At 38.0% G+C, this 21,905-nt stretch overlaps 1 protein-coding gene across 3 annotated transcripts; it reads left to right on the top strand.

The window, feature by feature from the left end:
* The first annotated feature begins 1,915 nt into the window (after positions 1-1,915).
* On the top strand, positions 1,916-7,838 carry LOC142617495 (putative inactive leucine-rich repeat receptor-like protein kinase At3g03770). Of its 3 annotated transcripts, none has more exons than XM_075790379.1 (8): positions 1,917-2,964; positions 3,229-3,530; positions 4,294-4,424; positions 5,438-5,678; positions 5,872-6,077; positions 6,174-6,223; positions 7,179-7,290; positions 7,484-7,838. In XM_075790379.1, the coding sequence occupies exons 1-8, from the start codon at positions 2,132-2,134 to the stop codon at positions 7,712-7,714; spliced, it is 2,106 nt and encodes a 701-aa protein (XP_075646494.1). In that variant the 5' UTR covers positions 1,917-2,131; the 3' UTR covers positions 7,715-7,838. The 3 variants fall into 3 exon arrangements, with proteins under 3 accessions (XP_075646492.1, XP_075646494.1, XP_075646493.1); XM_075790378.1 differs by having other exon boundaries at positions 3,226-3,530; XM_075790377.1 differs by having other exon boundaries at positions 1,916-3,530.
* Positions 7,839-21,905: the final 14,067 nt, after the last annotated feature.

The raw sequence follows: 21,905 nt of genomic DNA, 5'->3' as shown, positions 1-21,905 counted from the left end.
CGTATATTTATATATATATATATATTTATATATGCAGCTTTGTGATTATGAAAACACAATAACACGAAGAGTGTAATATATGAAAGGCGTAAATGCACTTTTAGTCCCTACATTTTGACCCGATTTCTATTTTGGTCTCTACATTTATTTTTACCACTTTTAGTCCCTAATTCAATTAACGCGTTTCATTTTGGTCATTTCCGTCAGTCAACCGACGGAAATAGCTGAGGTGGCAGCCGGAGGAATTAAAATATTATAAAAAATGCCACATCACCCATGACACATCAGCATATAAATTTAAAAAATTAATTTATTAATTTTAACTAAATAATAAAATTAAAAACTAAAATTCAATTAAAACAGAATTTAAAAAATCATCTCAAACTCAAACTCTATTCTCTCATCTCAAACTCAAACTCAAATATTGATACACACAGATCTGATCCGAGTAAAGAAATGTAAAGTAGAATCAAATCGAAGAAAAAGAAGCTGAAAACGGAAGAAATCATACCCAAAAAATACCCAAACCCATAACAAATACCCAAACCCAGAAAATCAAATACCCAAACCCATGGAGATCAGACTCATCGTGAAGAACAAGCTGGAGAATTGGCTCAAACACGCGAAAGCCGGCGCGGTTAAGTCGTTAATCTCGTTGATTTCCTTAGCCGATCCTCAGCTCCAAGAGTACGACGTCACGACGATTTTGAATCTCTCGCTCTGCGACGAGAACAAGGAGTTCATAGCCTCCTCCGACGCGATTAAGCCACTGGTTCGAGCTTTGAGACTGGGAACTCCGATGGCGAAAGAGAACTCGGCTTGCGCTCTGCTTCGAATCTCTCAAGTAGACGAGAAAAAACCTGCAATCGGACGGTCAGGAGCGATTCCACTGCTGGTGAATCTTCTAGAAAGCAGCGGTTTTCGTTTTGTTTTATGGGATTCTTCCTTTTTCTTTTTTTCTTTTTTTAAGAAAATGAATTATGGATCTATGGAGGTTATTATGTTTCTCAGGTTTGTTGTGATTGGTTTCTTGATCTGGGTTTAATTTGGGTTGGTTTGTTAACTGGGTTTATGAGTTTGATTTGCTGAGAATTCGGTGTTGATTGTGTTAGAATTTGGGGAAGAACATGAAGAATTCGATGATCTTGATTTGTGGTAGATCTGATGGTGTTGGGTTTGATGATCTTTGAGGGGTTGAATTTGGGTTTTTTCTTCTTGTTTTCATTTAGTGATCTGGGTTTGAGTTCTTAGGTTGCTGGGTTTGTGTTCTTGTGATGGGTTTGATTTCTTGGTTGCTGGGTTTGATTTGGGAAGAATATAAGGAACAAGTTGTAAAATGAAGAACTATTTGAAGAACATGAAGAACAATCTTAATAAATGATAATTTTAGTTTTTAATTCTGTTTTTATTTTTATTATTTAGTTAAAATTAATAAATTAATTTTTTAAATTTATATGCTGATGTGTCATGGGTGATGTGATATTTTTTATAATATTTTAATTTCTCCGGCTGCCACCTCAACTATTTCCGTCGGTTGACTGACGGAAAGGACCAAAATGAAACGCGTTAATTGAATTAGGGACTAAAAGTGGTAAAAATAAAATGTAGGGATCAAAATAAAAATCGAATCAAAATGTAGGGACTAAAAGTGCATTTACGCCTATATGAAATTTGAAACCTTAAGTTTATAACATATCTTTCAAGTCTACTGAGTCAATTGATAGTACGATACATAAAACTTGAGACCCCTCGATTTACAAAAGGTGCTTCAAGTCCTTCTATTTACGACACATCCCTCAAATCCATTAAACCTATTAATAATGGGAGGCATTAAACTTGAAACCTTCGATTTACAACATGTCCTTTTAAGTTTATCGATTCGGCAACCGACGTCCCCAAAGTGTTTTTGATACTGTTTTTGTCTTTTTGATACAATGTCGTCGGCATCTCGTTTGGGAGTTTAGTGTAATTGAAAATGTCATATCGTTGCTTGAAGTGTCTACTGGTCATACCAACACCTGGCTTCAAGTTCTATAGAGTTCGACAAGAACAAGCCAACTATCACTCTGAAAAAGATAGAAGGAAGAGAGAGAGAGAGAGGTTTACTTGTAGTCAATGCTGTATCTGAAACATGGGTTTCTTAAAGAACCCTTGTAGACTATTTATTCAACCGCCAACTAAATTCACTGTTCTAATGGCAAAAACAGCTTTGCACTCATTTCATCTCCTTCTGCTAATGCTTTTTCTTGCTATCCATCATTCAGACCAGTGGCTACAACCCTCTCAAACTCAAGCCCTCCTAAAAAACTTGCAACTTCTTAACTACCAACCAGCTTTGAGTAGCTTTCATGATACCACGGACTTCTGTAGCATTGAACCAACCCCATCTTTTACTGTAGCGTGCTATGAAAGCAACATAACACAGTTGCACATTATTGGCAACAATGGGTTTCCTCCACTTTCTGAAAATTTCTCCGCAGATACTTTCTTTGCCACTCTTAAAAGTCTATCAAGCTTGAAAGTGCTCTCTTTGGCTTCTCTGGGCTTATGGGGGTCACTACCTGGAAGTATTGGTGATTTATCTTCACTGGAAATAGTGAATGTAAGCTCAAATTACTTCAGTGGTGATATTCCAGTACAACTTTCATCTTTGAAGAACCTCCAAACAATCATCCTTGACAATAACAAGTTCACCGGTCAAGTACCTGGTTGGCTTAGTTCACTCCCAGTTCTGTCTGTACTGAGTCTAAAGAACAATATGCTTAGTGGGTCTCTGCCAACTTCTCTGACAACTCTGCAGGCTCTAAGAGTTCTTGCTATCTCAAACAATAACTTGACAGGAGAAGTGCCTGATCTTAGCAACTTGACAAACCTTCAAGTTCTGGATTTGGAAGATAACTCTTTGGGGCTTCATTTTCCTACCTTACCTACTAAGTTGGTTTCTCTAGTGCTCAGAAACAACAGGTTTCGATTTTCTATACCTGCTGAATTAGGCTCCTATTATCAACTTCAAAAGCTGGACATTTCTTTAAATGCATTTGTTGGTCCATTCTTGCCATCCTTATTGTCACTGCCTTCAATTAATTACCTTGATATCTCGGGAAACAAGTTCACAGGGATGCTGTTCCAAAACATGACTTGCAATTCTGAGCTTGTTTTTGTCAATTTAACCTCAAATCTTTTGACAGGAGAATTACCAACTTGTTTGCATTTTGATACCAAAAGCAGGGTTGTTCTGTATGGTAGAAATTGTTTGTCAAATGAAGCTCAAGATCAGCATCGTTCTAGCTTTTGTTACAATGAAGCACTTGCAGTGAAAGTTCCTCATGAACAAAAGAATAAGAAACCTTATGCTAAAGCAGTTCTTGCATCAACAGCAGGAGGGATTATGGGAGGAATTGCAATTGTTGGAGTAGTTTTCTTGGCTGTCAGGAAGGTACACAGTAAGGCTACTTTTCAAGCACTATCATCAAGGTCAATAACAGAGCGTGTATCACCAATAAACACGGCAAAACTACTTTCAGATGCAAGTAAGATCCTATTCTAGTTTTTATTTTTTCTTTTTCTTTTCTTTTTTCTCTGACTTGGCTAGAGGAGGAGAGTATTAATTCAGATAGAACGGAATGATGGAAAAAGAATACATGTGGCGGCACCTAACTAATCTTTTAAGATCCACGGACCATAGCCGACCCCAAAAAATTTGAGACTAAGGCGTTGTTCCCTCTTCATGCTTATAGTTCAAGCCCCCTCCCAATCCTCTTCCTTCTCCTCCATCAATTACATGTGTTCTAAATGCACCTTCATTGCTACATATTCAAATTCAATCTTGAATCCCCATTATCTGTACTCTCTATTCTGTTTGCTAAGGTAATCTTGACTAGGAGATTTAATCTAATTACCAAAGATGGCCTTCCATATGGTGATTCAGCCAGTTAAACTAGTAACTCCATTCCAAAACATTAATACCATTTGAAATTCCTGCTTGAAAGTTTAAAAATTTATTGATGGAAACTTTTTTTTTTTTTTTTTTGTGGTGGGGGGGGGGGGGGGTGGGGGATATTATTCTTTGAAAAAACAGTGCTATTTTGACTTCACTGGTTCACATTTGCTGAATAATGTATCAGATTCTACTTACCAAAAAAAAAAAATGTATATATCAGATTCTTTTTTAATCTTTGGCAAGTGTTGCTTGCATCAGTGGACTGAGTCACTTGGAGAAAAGAAGAATTGACTCTGAAATCTTAGCTCTTTGTTTACAAGAAAATGTACCTGTTTGAAATCTTTTCTTTGTAGGGTATATATCACTAACAATGAAGCTGGGAGCTAGCCTTCCTGCTTATCGAAGCTACGCTTTGGAGGAGCTTAAGGAGGCTACAAATAACTTTGATGCATCATCTCTCTTAGGTGAAGGTTCACATGGTCAGGTACAGATTCCGAACGGTTAAACCAGAAATGAGTTGTAAAAACTTGTGAAAGTATTTCATTATTATTGCATTTATCTCCTAGATTTAAGGTCTGTGACCTCAGATATGGCTGAATTGTGGCAAAGGATATATGTAGTTAAACCTTTTTAGTTAGACTTAAGGCATAGTTGAGTTGAGCTAAGCACTTGTTTTTTTTATTTGAACACCCAAGATTTCCTACTGACAAAGCCATTTATACATTTCCTTGAACAAACTCATGTACACGGCCTTTTTCATAACCAAAGAAGTTTCATACCTATAACACAACCAAACAATAGGCCTTTCATTACAAGCTTCTTTCTAATTAAATTTGAGAAAAGAACATTTTACATAACCTTGGTTACTTATGCATTCTGGGTGAATGTCTTTGTCTAGGTGATGGATTTCGTCTAGTCCCCTGGCCTTGCAGAGTATTTTCAAGGATAAACTGTCATGGTTTCTGTATTAATTCTTAATACCCTAGGGTTAAATCAATTCTAATGTGTTGTAGACTGTACTGAACCTCTTTTGTGGCAATGATTTCATAAAGGAAGTAACTAAGGGACTGTTTTAACAAAATGCCAACATGCAATCTTTTCTCCTCCTTATATTTGAACCACCTGTTGAGTATGCTCTCGTACAAACACATGCTTGATGTCCATGACCACATCCATGTCTTGCTTTCGTCCCTGAGCACATTGCAATTGCAAGTGCATGTTTGATATGAATTAAACTACCCTTCACCATTTCCAAATAGTTAACATGGTCTCTTGAAATACAGGTACAACCTTATTGCTTTCATTGTCCTAAGTTGGTTCATACAATGCATTTTTTCACTAGTGCAAACATGTTTGCTATAATTTTTATGCTGTATGTACTATTATACTGATATACTAGGTTGATACAGGAGTCCAGACAGTTTGTAGTTGTTAAACCACTGTTAGCTTTTATGAATTCAGCTTCCTACTGATTCACAATCCCAATTATAATGTCAGGTATACAAAGGGAAGCTCTCTGATGGAACTTTTATTGCTATAAGATGCTTGAAAATGAGAAAGAGATACAGCCCCCAGACCTATACGCACCACATTGAGATGATTTCAAAACTCAGACACTGTCATTTGGTTAGCTCTCTTGGACATTGCTTTGAGTGCTACCAGGATGATTCAAGCATGAGCAGAATATTTCTTATATTTGAATTTGTTCCAAATGGAACACTAAGGGGCTACATCTCAGGTACATTCAGTATCCATTGCATCTTACTTCCATTTATCTGACAAATAATTTTGTTAGGAAGGACAGCCATGTTCATCAGTTGTTACATCGACCTAATTCAGACATATTCAAATCCTTCACAATCAAGTTCTAAATTATGTATTCCACTAATAAGCCTTCCCTTAGTTACATATTACAACACTTGGTTTGGCAGGACTTCCCAAACAAAGATTTACTTGGACACAAAGAATAGCAGCTGCAATTGGAGTTGTGAAGGGTATTCAATTTCTGCACACTGGGATTGTTCCAGGGGTATATTCAAATAACCTGAAGATAACAGACGTGTTATTGGATAATAACCTTCAAGTCAAAATCAGCAGTTATTATAAACTGCCTCTGTTAGCCGAAAATAGGGGAACGGTATGTGGCAATAAAACTTGCTGGTACTTTCATTTTGCTAAATATTAGTTCCTTGATGCCAATTCTCTTGAGTTCATATGGCCTTAATTTTTTCAGATGGGTGCTGTACTTTCATCCCCTGGATCAAGAGTAAGTTCTCAAGCAAGGTAATAATAAGTTCCCTTCCCATTATTGTACAAAATCCACATCTTAGCTCTGATTGAATGTGTGACATGGTTTGTTATCTAAAGTGTTGCTAATGTAGTGCTGTCTTTGCCTTTCTGTACAAATTGAAAACAACAAAGCCTTAAATGTCAACTGTTTGGTGTTGAGGCTACACAAATCCTTCTTCATCACTCGCCTTTCTTCTGCTAACATAAATTACTTCTTGTGTCTTCATTCTAAGTCAAATTACTTCTAGCTGATTGGTCATGATTGAAACAAACCATCTTATTTGGAGGTCCTCATTAATAGCAACTCTATTTTTACTGAAATGCATTCAATTTTAATATGATCATTTTTACACTGCCAGTCTGCTACCCATGTCAGCAACCTTATTTCAGCTATGCTAGTCTTTGGAAAAGTTGTGCCTTGAATATACAATTCCCTACACCATAAAATATTGCAAACCCTCCATCTTATGCATTTTTTCTTTTGAATAGATATGATTGCATGGTTGCACAGGCATATAACACTTAGGAAGCGCTTCTCTTCATCTATCCAATTATAATCCTAGCAAACCATTCTCAGTTTTTACATTTTTCATTGAAAGATTGGTCCAAGATAAACAAATGGGAACTCCCTTATTTTATTCACAAATGTAATACCTATGGAAACTACCATCTTTTCTATATTTTATCTTGCTCCTGCATATTCTGGAGCATTTAAACTACACAGCATCTATTTATAATTATACTGAGATTCTAGAGTCAGCATCTCTCTCTCTCTCTCAAAGAGTTTCATTGCACTTGCAATGATATAATTAAGAACCTTTTTTCCCCTACTGCTTGCATGCACTGAACATGAACTATCGATATTGAGGGGAACTTGAAACAGTATCAATGATTGATGTAAACAAATTGTGCTTGTTCTTAGATAGCTTTGTCATTTCTATGTTCACAGGGTGAAACGTGAGGATGAGAATGATGTCTATGACATAGGAGTTATCTTACTAGAGATCATTTTGGGAAGGTCAATCATGTTCTACAATGAAGTCAGCGTTTTAAAAGATCTTGTGAGTATTTTCTTTCATAATTTCTAATGATTCTTTTACTTCTAAACTATAATATTATGCATGAGTTGCAAAAATTCCCTTAGTTGGACAATGAGTTTAGTCCACTTTCAATTCCAGAATAGACTATTGAACAAATTGTGCTCAAAATGTCATTTATTCTAAATCTAGCAACTTGCCTTTTCTTCTTATGCAGTTACAAGTAAGCATAACCACTGATGATATAGCGCGAAGGAGTATCGTTGATCATACAGTTCACAAGGAGTGCTCAGACAAATCATTGAAGACAGTAATGGAGATATGCGTCAGGTGTCTTTCCAGTGAACCAAGTGATAGACCTACTGTTGAAGATGTTCTTTGGACTTTGCAGTTCGCAGCACAGGTCCAGGATTCATGGAGAGAAGACACTCCAAACCATGTAGACTAAGCCGTGTCATTATCCTGACAAAACTTTCAATGTCCTAAGCTTGCATGAGTTAGTGAGCAGTGTATGTCTTGGGGACAAGTCTAGCTAATGCTATACAAAGCATATAAGGAATTAAGGATCATAAGGCTACTCCAAAATGCTTCATTTTCTACTCCATCTTATGTTCTACTCCATCTTATGACGTAGGACAACCACAATATTCCAATAGAACAGAAAAAATAATAAGATAAACCCTAGGAGTCAGCACCTAAGGGTTGCTTGGAGTCGGCACCAAGCAAACTGGAGTCAGCACCAGTGTAAAAAGAAAACACGTTTTTAATAATTCTCAAAAGCTATCTTACAATAATAAGAAAAAGTGTTTAAATAGCTAACAACAAAATGCATAAAGAAACCCTAATTATTAAATGCTCGGGCTTGCTTAGTCTCAAGCCCAATAACTAATGGGATCCATCCATAAGGCCACAGGTTGGACTGTCTTCTTTTTGCTCTTCCTCCGATACATGTGTATAATTGGGGGCCTGTATCTTGTGTCCGCATCAACTCCCCTTGGCTGAAAAGAACTCGACCCCGTCGAGTGGAAATCTGAAGAGCTCTGATAGTACTCCAGTAAGTCAGGATCCAGTCGCTGTAGCTCATCTCTAGTAATCCATGTGCAATCAAAATCTAGTCGCCCGTGCCACTGAACTAGGAAATGGTGAACTCCTCCATCCCTGGTAGAAAAAATCTGCTCATCTAAAATAGCATCAATAGATTCTTTATGTGCATAGGGCAGATTTAAGGGTAAAGGGGTAGGCATAGGGGCATCAATAGGATCAAGCAAAGGCTCATCAAAAGGAGTATTAGGAATAGTTGTAGAGCTTTTATAAGCAACTAGATCCTCAATATTAAAGGAGCTAATACCATAATCATGATGAAGGTCAATGACATATGCATTTGGGCCCATTCGTTTCAATACCTTGAACGGACCAGCACTACAAGCTTGCAATTTCTTAACGATCCCAGAGGGAAACCGTTCAGGTTGGATCCGAATCATGACATAATCCCCTACCTAAAACTCTGCATGACGCCGATGAGTATCAGCATGAATTTTATATCGAGAATTACTTACCTGAATTTTTTTGTGAATCTTAGTATGCAAATCATGAACATGTCGTGTAAATGCCTCAGCAGATTCAGAAATCCTAACATGTAGGGACATGGGCAAAAGATCTAAGGGCTTCCTAGGTGTATATCCATACATAACCTCAAAAGGACTAACGCCTATAGACCTATTGACAGAGCTATTATATGCAAGTTGGGCTATAGGAAGAATTGAATTCCAATTCCGATTGGCTTCACCCACTAGACACTGAAGGAGGTTCCCTAGACTACGATTAACCACCTCAGTTTGACCATCAGTTTGAGTATGAAATGCCATAGAAAATTTCAATTTGGTGCCTACTAAATGCCACAAGGTCTTCCAAAAATAACTCATAAAGCGAACATCCCTATCAGATAGTATGGTTTTGGGAAGACCATAAAGCTTGACAATCTCATCAAAGTAGAGCTTTGCAATCTTAGAAGCATCAGAAGTCTTAGAACATGGTAGGAGCGATCAACAACTACTAGGATAGAATCATGCTTCCTAAAGGTGCAGCGCAAACTTAGCACAAAGTCCATACTCACATCCTGCCACGGGCGATCTGGCACAGGTAAAGGCGTGTACAAGCCAGTGTTTTGCTTGCGATGTTTGGCTAGTTGACATGTATGACACTGACCAACTATCTTGGCAACACCCCTCTTAAGACTAGGCCAATAGAACTGACGTTCCACTTCCTCAATTGTCTTGTCTCGGCCAAAATGACCTGCAAGGCCTCCTGCATGTATCTCCCAAACTAGGAAATCTCTCACCGATGACCGAGGGATACACAACTTGTTGGCTTTGAACAAGTAACCATCTTGAAGGGTATAATCATCCAAGACTGGCCGTGAGGCATTACTTAGGCTAGTGTAGAGCACCCCAAAATCTAGGCATGACTGATAGTCATCCTTGAGTCGTTCAAACCCAGTAACCTTAACACTCATGACTGATAGCAAAGACACTCTTCGACTCAGCGCATCAGCAACCTTATTCTCAACTCTTGCCCTATGTTTCACCACAAAGTAGTAGCGTTGCAGGAATTCAACCCAACTACCGTGCCTAAAATTCAGCTTCTTTTGGGAATTGAGATAGCGCAAAACTTCATGATCAGAGTAGATAATAAACTCTCGAGACAACAGGTAATGGCGCCAATGCCAAAGTGCTTGCACAATGGCATAAAATTATTTGTCATATGTGGAGTACTTTTGCTTAGCATCATTCAACTTCTCACTAAAATAGGCAATTGGGTGGCGTTCTTGACTAAGTACTCCCCCTATGCCAATACCTGAGGCATCACATTCCACTTCAAAAGGCTTGGTGAAATCAGGGAGATGCATGACAAGTGCCTCAGTCATCTTTTGCTTCACCTCATTGAAGGCCTTAGTAGCAGCTTTTGTCCAAATAAACTCCCTATGTTTCAAGTAGTCAGTGATGGGGGACATAATGGTACTAAACCCTTTGATGAATCGGCGATAAAAGGAAGCGAGTCCATGAAAGCTTCGAATCTCATGTATATTTTTGGGCTCGGGCCAATCCATAATTGCTTGAACCTTCTGGGGGTCGACAAAAACTCCTTCAGATGACACTATGAAACCTAGGAAGACAAATTTATCGGTAAAGAAAGAGCACTTCTTCAGGTTACCATATAAACCTAAGGGTTGTACAAATTTGAGTTAGGTGGTCTAAGTGTTGCTCCCCAGACTTACTATAGATGAGGATGTCATCAAAGTACACAATCAGGAATTTCCCCATAAAAGGCTTAAGCACTTGAGTCATCACTCTCATAAAGGTACTAGGAGCATTGGACAATCCAAAAGGCATAACCATCCATTCATATAAACCATCTTTCGTCTTGAAGGTAGTTTTCCACTCATCACCAGGACGAACCCTAATTTGATGATAGCCACTTTTCAAGTCTATCTTGGAGAAGATCGTTGCTTCAGCCATCATATCCAACATGTCATCCAACCGACGGATAGGAAAACGATACTTCACAGTGATCTTGTTGATGGCACGACTATCAACACACATCCTCCAAGTCCCATCTTTCTTTGGAGTTAAAAGTGTAGGGACTGCACAAGGGCTCATGCTCTTACGAACAAAACCCTTCCTAAGTAGTTCTTCTACTTGCCTTTGCAACTCGGCATGTTCTGCAGGGCTCATCCTATAGTGAGGCAAGTTAGGTAAGGTCACTCCGGGCACAAAATCTATGGCGTGTTGGATATCACGCATGGGCAGTAAATGATCGGGGAGTTCCTCAGGGAAAACATCCTTAAATTCCTGGAGCACAAACCTCACTTCTTCAGGTTGCTCCTCACAGGTCTCTCCATGAAGTTCCCTAGCAACTAAGACAAACACAATGGATTCTTGAACTGCTACCCTCTCAAATGCCTTTGGGCTTATGATGTTCAGACCTTTCGCCTTTGGTGCTTCTAGCTTCTTGCTCATGTCGATTGGCTTGGGTTTCAAAGGATTAAGCACAATCTCCTTGCCTTCAAACATAAATGAGAAAGAATTGGATCACCCATGAAGGGTGACATCCAAATCATAAAGCCAAGGTCTACCTAAGATAATATGCCCTACATCCATGGGAATTACGTCACACTATATTTCCGCCTTGTAGGTGAGGAATTGAAGTGGGACAATACATCTTTCTTTTATGGCTATGGAGGAAGTATCCACCCAAGAAACTTTATATGGGTTAGGGTGTGGGATCAATTTCAAGCCTAGGCGGGAAACAACGTTAGAGGACACTGCATTAGTGCAACTCCCACTATCTATAATAACCTTGCAAGTTTTGTCTCCACACTTAGTGTAAGTCTGGAAGATGACACTTCTTCGCCAATCATCAATGTCCCTTTTTTCTGTCAAAGCACACTTTACCACATTCACTCTAGGGACACCAAAAAAAACCTTAGAATCATCAACCTGGGGAGAGATGGCTCTAATGCACGCGAGGGAGCTGGGATCATCTTCCCATCCGGCCTCAACATCTTGGACTTCTTCAACATTTGGATCATACACTAGCTCTTCAACATTTTCTACCTTTTCATCATCCTCTTGAATGACAAGGGTCCTAGAGGGACATCTAGCTGTGACATGTCCAATCCCATTGCATTTGAAGCATTGGAGGCAAAAGCCTAATCTTAAGGGCTCATTGATCACACCTTTTCCCTTGTCCTCTTTTTCTATTGGGATGCTATTGGGGTTGACCTTAGGGGGTAAGGCAAGTTTAGGTTTGCTACCAAATGGTTGAGGGTTGGTAGGAATACTCCGGAGCTCAGAACGTCACCAAAAGATAGATTTGGATGCTAACTCACAATTCCTGGCAAGGTCATAGGCTTCTCTTAAGGTAGTGACCCCTCGGGTGATAATCTCACATAGTAGATTAACATTTAAGCCTTTCTTGAACCTATTGAGTGTGACAACCTCTTCCTCAACTATTCGAATTCGCCTCTTGAATTCCTTGAATTTTTCTATGTATTCAGTCACAGGAGCAGTGCCTTGTTTTAGGCGATCTCATTCCTCAAGGAGGGAGCTCCTATAAGTTGGAGGAAGATAATTCCTCGAGAGTGCATCCTTCATCCCAATCCAATCAATAATGGGGGGCTTACGTCGTCACCTAAGGGTTTCCTCAAGGTCCTCCCAAAAAAGATCAACTCTCCCAATTAACTTCATCCTAGCATACCTCACTTTCCTATTCTTAGCCCAATGGTAATAGTCAAAGAATTTCTCCATTTGACGTAACCAATCAGTGAAAACCCATGGGTCTAGGCAGCCATCAAAGGTTGGTGCTTCTATCTTCTCCTTAGACATCCTATCATCATAATCCCTAGGGCCATAGTGATTATAGTGATCATGTTCAAAGTTTGGATCCCTATTAAAGTGACCATGGTTATTTTTCCTAAGCATGTTATCTCCTTCATGGTTAATGGTCTCTCTTTGAGATGCTTCAATTCACCCTACCCTATCTAGCAAATCAGGGACACTCTTTGCTAGGTCTCCTATGGTTGCTTTAAAGAGGGCCTAGATTCAGAAGTAAATTGATGTTCAGGGTTTGACATGATGCGACCACTACGTAGATGCATGCAACACAATATTTATGAATGCAAGTGAGATTCCCAAAAATTCAAGTAATCAATTCTCAATGTAAAATTAAAGGTCAAGCAAGAGTGCATGTAGAGACTAGATCGATGAATCAAAGGAATGAATTGCAGTCAAATAGTGACAGTGTTCACAATATTAAGAGATAGCCCAAATAAAAGTCAAATTCCAATAAGCTCCACAATTAATAATGAGAATCAGATATTTCAAAGAAATTGGGTTATGTCCTTTTTGTTTTTTTTTGTTTTTTTTGGAATTTTAGAGTGGGTATTGAAAGAAAACACAAATAATAAAACAGCTAATTTGAGCACAAAATGGGTAGGCCAATGGAGTATGGTGGGATATGCACATAAAAAATATAAAGATAATATTTTTTAATGAGGCAAAATTGAATCCACCAAAAAAAATAGAGTAAGAATTGTACCTTAGTCAGTGGCCAACTTATTGCACTAGATAGTCACGGGCCTGGCTCCTCAAGTGAGTGGATTTGGAGTAGACCTGTGCATAACAATTCAAGCCCACTACATGCAATTTGGCTGTCATAGTAACAATAATATCTTTTCTTTTCTTTTCTTTTTTTAATGAGAAGTAACAAAATACAAGTCACACGAGAACTTAAAGGTACCACAGAACTCAAAGCTAACAAAAGGATAAAAGGAAAAATAAAGGTTGGCTCTGTAATGGACTCCGACTGGCGCTAAGGATCGATGGTTGGTGGCTGCGCGACGGCGGGAAAGGCAGCGGCGGCATGAAGCAAGGAGACTAGCAGTTGCCTGTCTCGATCTCGGCTTCAGCGGTGGTTCAACGTCTTCAGCGGCGGCGGTGAGGGTGATGATGGTGTTGGCGGCGGGTAACTGATGGATCTGCGGTGGCTGAGTGCTGACTTGTTGGTTTCGGCAGCTGCTGGCTGCTGGGCTCTGCGGCGGGTTTGTAATGGGTTGTGACAGTGGGTTACCTGTTTAGGTTTGCCATGGGTTACCTTTTTTTTTTTTGTTGTGGTTTGTGGGTTTTGTGATCAGAGGCGGGCACGGATTGTGGTCACTGGCTTAGGAGGCGTCACTGGCTTCTCTATTGGCTTGGGGGTGAGAAACTCATGTGGGGCTTGGGGGAATACACGGATTGCAGGGGTTGGTTTGGGTTTGTTCAATATCTCATGAGGCAAGAACTTGAAAGATACTGTCATGGTTAGCTTGCTCTTTTGATGATTTTGCTTTGAAGTGGTTGGCTACGGTGGTGTTGTATGGACCGGAAGTCTGCCTTGATACCAAAACTAACGTAGGATAACCACAATATTCCAATAGAATAGAAAAAATAATAAGATAAACCCTAGGAGTCAGCACCTAAGGGTTGCTTAGAGTCAGCACCAAGCAAATTGGAGTCGGCACCAGTGTAAAAAGAAAACACACATTTTTAATAATTCTCAAAAGCTATCTTACAATAATCAGAAAAAGTCTTTAAATAGCTAACAACAAAATGTATAAAGAAACCCTAATTATTAAATGCTTGGGCTTGCTTAATCTCAAGTCCAATAACTAATAGGCTCTCTCCATAAGGCCACAGGTTGGGCCGTCTTCTTTTTGCTCTTCCTCCCATACATGTGTATAATTGGGGGCTTGTAGCTTATGTCCGCACCATCTTACTTTTGGTGAAGTGCAAAATTAGTTGGTCTCATTTTGAGAGGGGCTGAGAAATATTTGATCTTCCTTTGGGTTTTTCTCTGCTGGATGCATATTTTCCCAATGAATCTATCTTAAATGTGGTTGGCCAAAGCAAGTGATCTTACCGAGATTTTGTAAATGCAAGTTTGTATGGAGAATCAATCATTCAACAAGGAAAGTAATGTTAATATGAAGAGTATCTTATTATTAGTTCACTGCAATTATTTGCATTTTTTTTTTAGGATATGGAGATAGATTTAGCTGAACTCCATCCAACAAAATTCAAAAAAATCTATTACTGCATGAGAACTTTATCACAATTCTGATGTGACAAACTGTGAATAGTAAAAAGAAAAATAATAGGTCTATGTGAAAGTGACATATAATCAATCAGAATCTGTCACATAAAACAATTGTGGAAAAAGTTCAGATAATTATTATGGTTCTAGAATTATTCAACAAAATAAATAATGACATACATGTTGTGACCAATTAGGCATGCATTATACAGTCGGCAGAACTTATTCAAAGGAAACTGTAGCTTTCCTGAGTATTTATCCATTTGTCCTATGCAGCACTGCCATTGTCCGTTTGTATTGTGTGGTCCTTACATGAATGGAATACACAATAAAAAAACAAACAAAAAATATAGAACAGCATAGTTTCTTGCAGAGAGTCCAGTGGGCCCTTTAGCATACACTGGAATGACATGCCAAGAGAAGGCACTGAATTCTTCCCCTTGCTGATTCATATTGAACATAATATAGGAGATACCTTGAGGGTTTTTTGGTTTTAATTTACCAGTTTCCCCTCAGTCTCACAGGGAGGATGAGCAGGAGTGCAATTTTATCCTTCTGTTATCTTATAGAACAAAGTGGCTGAAAAATAAGGCAACAACCTAGAGATCAGGATCGAGGTCAAGAGGTTGGGTGGGATTCCTGGTTGGTCTTGGGTTAAAACATTAGCAAGCAAATTTAAGATAAAAGAAAAAAAATGACAATTGTCACAAAGTGGAGCTGCCAGACATGCCAACAGTCATCAACTCTAAAACATCCATCTGTATATTACTAAAAGCTGAGGCATTTAATGCTACTGCGCTCACGTTGAGCCACGTCAGTATTCATGTCATCATTTTTGTCTTTCCATTTTCTAATAATTATTGTAATATTTTTTTATCTCATATTTATACTTCTCCAACCTTTCTCCCTCCTATACATTTTCATCTCCCCACTACTTCTCCAACTTTTCTCCTTCCCTCACCTTCTCATTTCCCCACTACCTTCTACATTAATATCATTCTCCATCTTTCCCTTCATCTTCCTCAATTTTTGTTTTTTCTTATTTACACCCTCTTACTATAAATTTGTCACTATCTTTTTCATTCTACACATAGTTTTCCCTTACAAAAAAAAAGGTTCTCTCTATCTCTCTCTCTCTCTCTCTCTCTCTCTCTCACACACACACACTCAATTTTTGGGTGGATAATTTTTTTTTTTGCATCTTCACTTTAGGTTGATAATTTTTTATATTTTTTAATCTACTTTAGGTTAATGCGATTTAGTTTTGTTTTTTTAATTGTTGCATTTTTTTATCTCTCTCTTTGATTGTTAAATATTATCCTATTGCGGTATAAATGATTAAATATAAAAATCTAATATTATCTTACTACATAGCATGATTTGGATAATTTAATTTGATAGTTATTGTAATTTGATAGCATGATTTTTATAGTGCTCAATTTAGATGTTAAACTATGAGACTTTAATCATTTTTGTTTATTTTTTAATCCTTTGTGTAAGTGCACAATTGTACCTGGACCCAAAGACAATCACGGGCTCAGGCCCAATGAGCCTTAAACAATAAAATTTGTAGAGTGTGGGCTTGAAACCTAGGTTAGAAGTACTGGGAGCTTGATAACAGGCTTTTATAAGCAAACACAAGTAAATAACGAACGATAATGACAAATGGATCTCCTTGGACTCGAGCCGAGGACTACTTCTTTATTATTTCTCTTTCTTCCTTCAAGATTACAAGTTCTTAATTTCTTTCTTAGTTTTCCGATCCCCTTTTTTCTTTGGCCTTTACCCCCCTTTTATACTTCATTTCCTGATACTTTTTGAACAGTGACTAGAAGTTTCCACCTCACTGTTCAGGGGTCACCTCCCCATTAATGCGGCCAGGGAGGTAGGTGCAGAGCCTTTAATGCGGAGGTAGCAGCCTTTATTCTTGATATTTTCTTTAATACTGGTGCATCTAGAAGATTCAAGATGTCTCCTTTTAACCACTGGTCTCTCCAGAGTTGTGCTTTGACCTTCATAATGAAACTTTGAATTCTCTAGGGTTTTTCCGAGGAGAAGCTCGTCCTCGGCTGTATCCTCGGACCCTTGGCGTATGGGCCGACTCATAGAGTTTAATCCTGGAGCAGGTCGGCCCTCCATGTTACAGCCCAAAGGCCCATATGCCCATTTGGGCCCTTTTACTCCCCACACTTTGTGATGGACAAAGTACTCTTAATAATTGTATTAAAAGTACTCTATAATGTCATTTATTTAGAGAAAAGCAAAGGTTGGCTAAACAATAATTATTGGATGAGAGAAAAAATTTTATCTTTCGTAATTTTACTTTGATTATTATTATTATTTTATAACAATGCATATATAGAAATTTAATTCTTAGATTTTGCTAATAATTGTTTATTTGATAATATGTTTTGGATGGCCGAAATTACAATTTCTACAAAGAAAATAACCTTAATAGATTATAAATAACAAATTGTTTTCCTAATTAGTCCAATTAATCATAGCTAAGTTTTATTAATTTTTTTAGTTACTTTTTTCAGTGTTTTGGATGGTAGGCAGATAAGTTTGAGAAAGTTTGTATAAAACTAAAAGAATAATTTCCATATTTTATATTCTTTTTAATGATTCACAAAATATTATAAATAAATTTTATTAAAAAATAAATATTTTAGTTAACTTGCCTTTTGAATTTCTGAGAAAATTTGTATTTTTTTTTTTCATTTTAGTATGAGAAGAATTATTGAATTTATGATTTATGATTGTTCCTATATTACATTTATGATTATTCTTATAATAAATAAAAATATAATTACAAAATACATTACTCTTTATTAAATTAATTTAAATTGTATAAATTTTTTTTAATAAAACTACCATAAAAATAATTATCATGTGCAACGCGCAAGTTCACGGCTAGTTCAGATAATGGACACCTACCCCCGCACACCCTTAGTGTGATGGTCACTCCACAAGTATAAGTACTTGTGGAGTGTGGGGGGGCAAGGGCCGGAGTTCAAGTCTCTAGGAGGAAACTTCACACACATATACACTTATATTAAGCTAGAGTAGAATTCTATTTTGTATAATAAAAAAGATAATGGACACCCCAATAAATGTAAACTACTATGTCGACTGTGCATCATATGGAGTGATGGCCTTACCTCCTTGGTATCGTCCAAAAATGATTGAAGTCCAATCTCTATAGCAAATCTCATGCATGCTTTATAAGCTATATATGACCTCTGCCACCCTACCTGAATGATGATTTGCAGTTCTTTGCTTAAGCAGCAATAAAGCTTCCTTCTCAAATCTGAACACCACAGCTGCATCCCTTTTCATGGACTGCTTGAGCCTTCATTTTGCTTAACTACTTAAGAGTATTGACACTTGTCAGGGGCATTTTTGCGACAAAGGCCAAAAATGTGAGGACGGCCCAAATTTCCTATTGAGTTCTTTAAAAGTGTCTATTTGTGGAGAATTAAGCCCAAAATTCACAATGTATTAAAAACAAAGGCTAATGGTGTTTTAACAAAAGAGGATCAAAATGCTAATAACAAAAATGCAGAAAAAGTATAAAAATATAACAGGTCTGAAATTTCGACCCACAGCCACCAAGGAGAGGGAATTAAGAGAGGTTGTGAGGAAGAGAGAGAAGGTTCCCCTGTATCCATATTTTCACCCCTAAGATTAGAATTGTGAGAATGTTTCTTGGCTCAGTGGGTTTTTACTTTCAAGTTTCAGCTCTATGGGGAAAACATGATTCAACAGGTCTGAAACTTTGACCCACAGTCACCGAGAAAAGGAAATTGAGAGAGGTTGTGAGGAAAAGAGGGAAGGTTCCCCTGTACCCATATTTTTACACTCAAGCTTCGAAATTGTGAGATTGTTGACTAGCTAAATGGGGTTTTGTTCTGAAGTTTCAGGTATATGGGTAGAACGTGGCTGGTTGATTTTGAATCTGATTGGGGCCTTTTGTATTGAACTTGGGGTGCTCTAAGTGACTGTTTTTGATCAATAGAAGAGGCTTTGAACCCTAAGGTATGAATCAAAAAAGTTATGGTCAGATTGGATTTATTTGGGTAAGAGGGATGCCTTGTTTTTTGCATAATTTGGGAAATAAAGTAGACTAAATTCATCGGTTGATGTTTCCTAGACATGGTAGGTCCTTGGAGATTGCATTTGGTTGTTGCAGCAGACCAGGCCAGCCACTTAGGGTTAGCTATGTGTTTTAGGCAAAAAATGGTATAGCAGAAAAGTTGGACCACAGTCACCCAGAGCATAAAAGCTGTTTTGGGGTGGAAATTTTGGATACAAGACCTCCTCCATAAGCCTGAGGTGCTACCATTTTCCCTTGCCCACTTAGTAGCACGCATGGGCTAGGCTCATGCAAAATGTCCGAAAGGAACCGACCCATACCCTCCAAACCACACTTCCTCAATTTCCCCCAATAAGTCGCTTGGGCTTGGGCCATGCTTAAAAGAATAAATGTAATACACAAATTGAGTCCACAAGGAAGTTGGGCTTGTAAAAAAATATGTCGCGAAAATGGGTATCAACAACACTAAATGGTGGCCACTATATGCATTCCCTTAATCTTTAAGAATGAACACTCCAAATTCATCACACACAAAATAAATAAATAAATAATAATAATAATAATAATAATAATAATAATAATAATAAAAGAAAAAAGAATGAACACTTCAAGCCAGAAGAGATGCTTATCCTCAACTGCATTCACCCACATCTGTTGATTATAGCTCAGTAACTTTGAAGACAACAAAATGGAGATGCACAATATCAACTTGATAGAAGCAGGCAGCAAAAGACACTTTTTTGTAAAAGTGCAAATGTGTAGACTTGCCTCCAACTAAGTTTAGCACAAGAGAGGAAGAGCTTCCTATCTCCACTAACTTCCACTTGGCAAATTGTTTTTTTCTTACAAGAACTGGGAGAGAGGGGCTTTGAACTCAGGTTTCCAATGGCGAAGATTGGGCAGCAGTACTACCGAGCTACCCTCTTGGCCCACTCAGCTTGTTAACAACTTGTAGGATGTTTCTTGCACATTTACACACAAATTACTAAGGTTGCATCTGGAAACTTGGATTTGAATTTGGATATGGATTTTAAATTAATAGATTTGAAATGCCTTGATTTCAAATTCATTGATTTTAGGTGTTATTTCAAATCTAATGATTTTAAACCTTTAAATCCTTGGTGGATTTGTCAAATTCAAATCCTAGACCTTTTTTAAACTGTCCAAACAAGATATTTGAATTTTAATCACCCAAATCCAAATGCCAAAATCATGCCATCCAGACGCACTAGAGTTTTTCAGCAAGATCTATCTTCCCAAAGAACTTCAGGAATCTCGTATACAGTACAACAGCTCTTTCAATTGAGGAGACATTTCATGGTATATCTGTGCTACTATGCAGAATGTTTCATAGCTTTAATAGGACAGCAAATGAAGTAATGTTCATAATCCGTCCAACCAAGAGGGCTTTGTAAGATCGAAGTAGCATCAGTTTCAACAAGGACTTCAACAAACCATCCTTCCATGTCTGTAATGGTCACTTAGATCCACGATTCAATGAAAATACACCCTATGAATATTCCTAAGAAGTGACAAGATCAGAGATCCAAGGGTTATCTGACTGATTTTCCTGCCTGAACATGTACCCACCTTTAGGATGGTTTTCCTGCCTTACCAGCGTTTAAAAACAATGTTCAGTAGACTATTCAGCCCGAAGCTGCCCACCACCCTTACTTCACAAGCATTGCTAGATCAACAGGCAGAAAACTCCACAAGCCCATTCATGACTTCTTTTTTGACAATTCACTCCAACTATAAGATAGTGAAGTACTATTTTTATACTGGTAATGGGTTCAAGATATTAATCCATTATTTCTATTTTGCACTCTTAAGTCTTATCATTGCGATTGTGGTATTTGAGTAACCATAAACAAAATTGCATCAAATGACATAGACAATGCAGTAATGTGAAGTTATGATTTACAACTATTTTGTGTTGACTTTAATTCCATGTCAAATTTGATTGTAATTATGTTCAATCTTGTGTACCCCGTATTTTATGTGGGATTTATTTGTAAGGGTTGTGTGTGTTATAGAGAGTGTGAAGACTCAAGGCAACATTGAAGACTAAAAAAGTTTTCGCGGGTAGCTCGCGAGTAGCCTTCCCGCGAAGTGAAGCATGTGCTCAACACATGACTGGAATGCGAAAAATCATGACAGATGGTGACAGCTAGTTTTCGTGAGTATCTCGCTAGTAAGGCCTTCCCATGAGATACCTGCGAAATAGTCTATTTTGTCATTTTGTCATATCTGCTCCACTATATCCTCATACACACTATATAAACCATCATTACTCACATATTAAAAGGAGTGTTTTTTCAAAGAGAAAACCCTAGCCACAAACCTTTGAGAATTAGAGATTGTCATACCCACAATCCTCTACACCATCCATTGTGGTTTTCCTCAACTCCTACTTCTCCATATCCAAATCCTTGAGAGGTTGATAGCCCAAACACTTATCACACCCATTCTAAGTGTCAAGTGAGGTTTTAGTGCTGCTGGAAAGCATTGGAAGAAGCCAAGTTTTGGGGGAAGAAGCCAAGTTTTGGGGGATGCAATTGGGCGCATTGTGGGATTAGGAAAGTTAGACAAGACATGGTTCCGATAAGCCTTATTGGAGTAGGAGCTTGGAGGGTTTAGGTGCACTGGGTAGATTAGGCTTGGAGGGTCCATTGCTATTCGTGTATCCCAACTTATTGTCTAGTAGATCAATTTACCACTTGGAGGGCGGCGAAGAGGTTTTTCACCGAGTTCTTCGATTTCCTCTTCGATAACACATCGGCGTGTTATCTTATGTTTGCATTCTTCTTCTTCCCTACTCTTTTAGCTTTCATTTTACTGCTGTGATGTGTTGAATATGACTTAGAGTAGTTTTATTGTTTGTTCACTCGCATTTACTTTATTCCGCACTTAA

The sequence above is a fragment of the Castanea sativa genome, chromosome 11, assembly GCF_040712315.1.
Source record: "Castanea sativa cultivar Marrone di Chiusa Pesio chromosome 11, ASM4071231v1".
NCBI classification, from domain to species: domain Eukaryota; kingdom Viridiplantae; phylum Streptophyta; class Magnoliopsida; order Fagales; family Fagaceae; genus Castanea; species Castanea sativa.
Note: the sequence above shows the minus strand (reverse complement) of the source record. Positions and strands in the feature narration are given on the sequence as shown.

Excerpts from the sequence above, each read along its gene's own strand:
- LOC142617495 (XM_075790377.1), top strand. The coding sequence starts at position 2,132 with ATGGGTTTCTTAAAGAACCCTTGTAGACTATTTATTCAACCGCCAACT. Across the intron at positions 4,425-5,437 it reads GTGAAGGTTCACATGGTCAG|GTATACAAAGGGAAGCTCTC; the intron begins GTACAGATTCCG and ends TTATAATGTCAG. Across the intron at positions 7,291-7,483 it reads TCAGCGTTTTAAAAGATCTT|TTACAAGTAAGCATAACCAC; the intron begins GTGAGTATTTTC and ends CTTCTTATGCAG.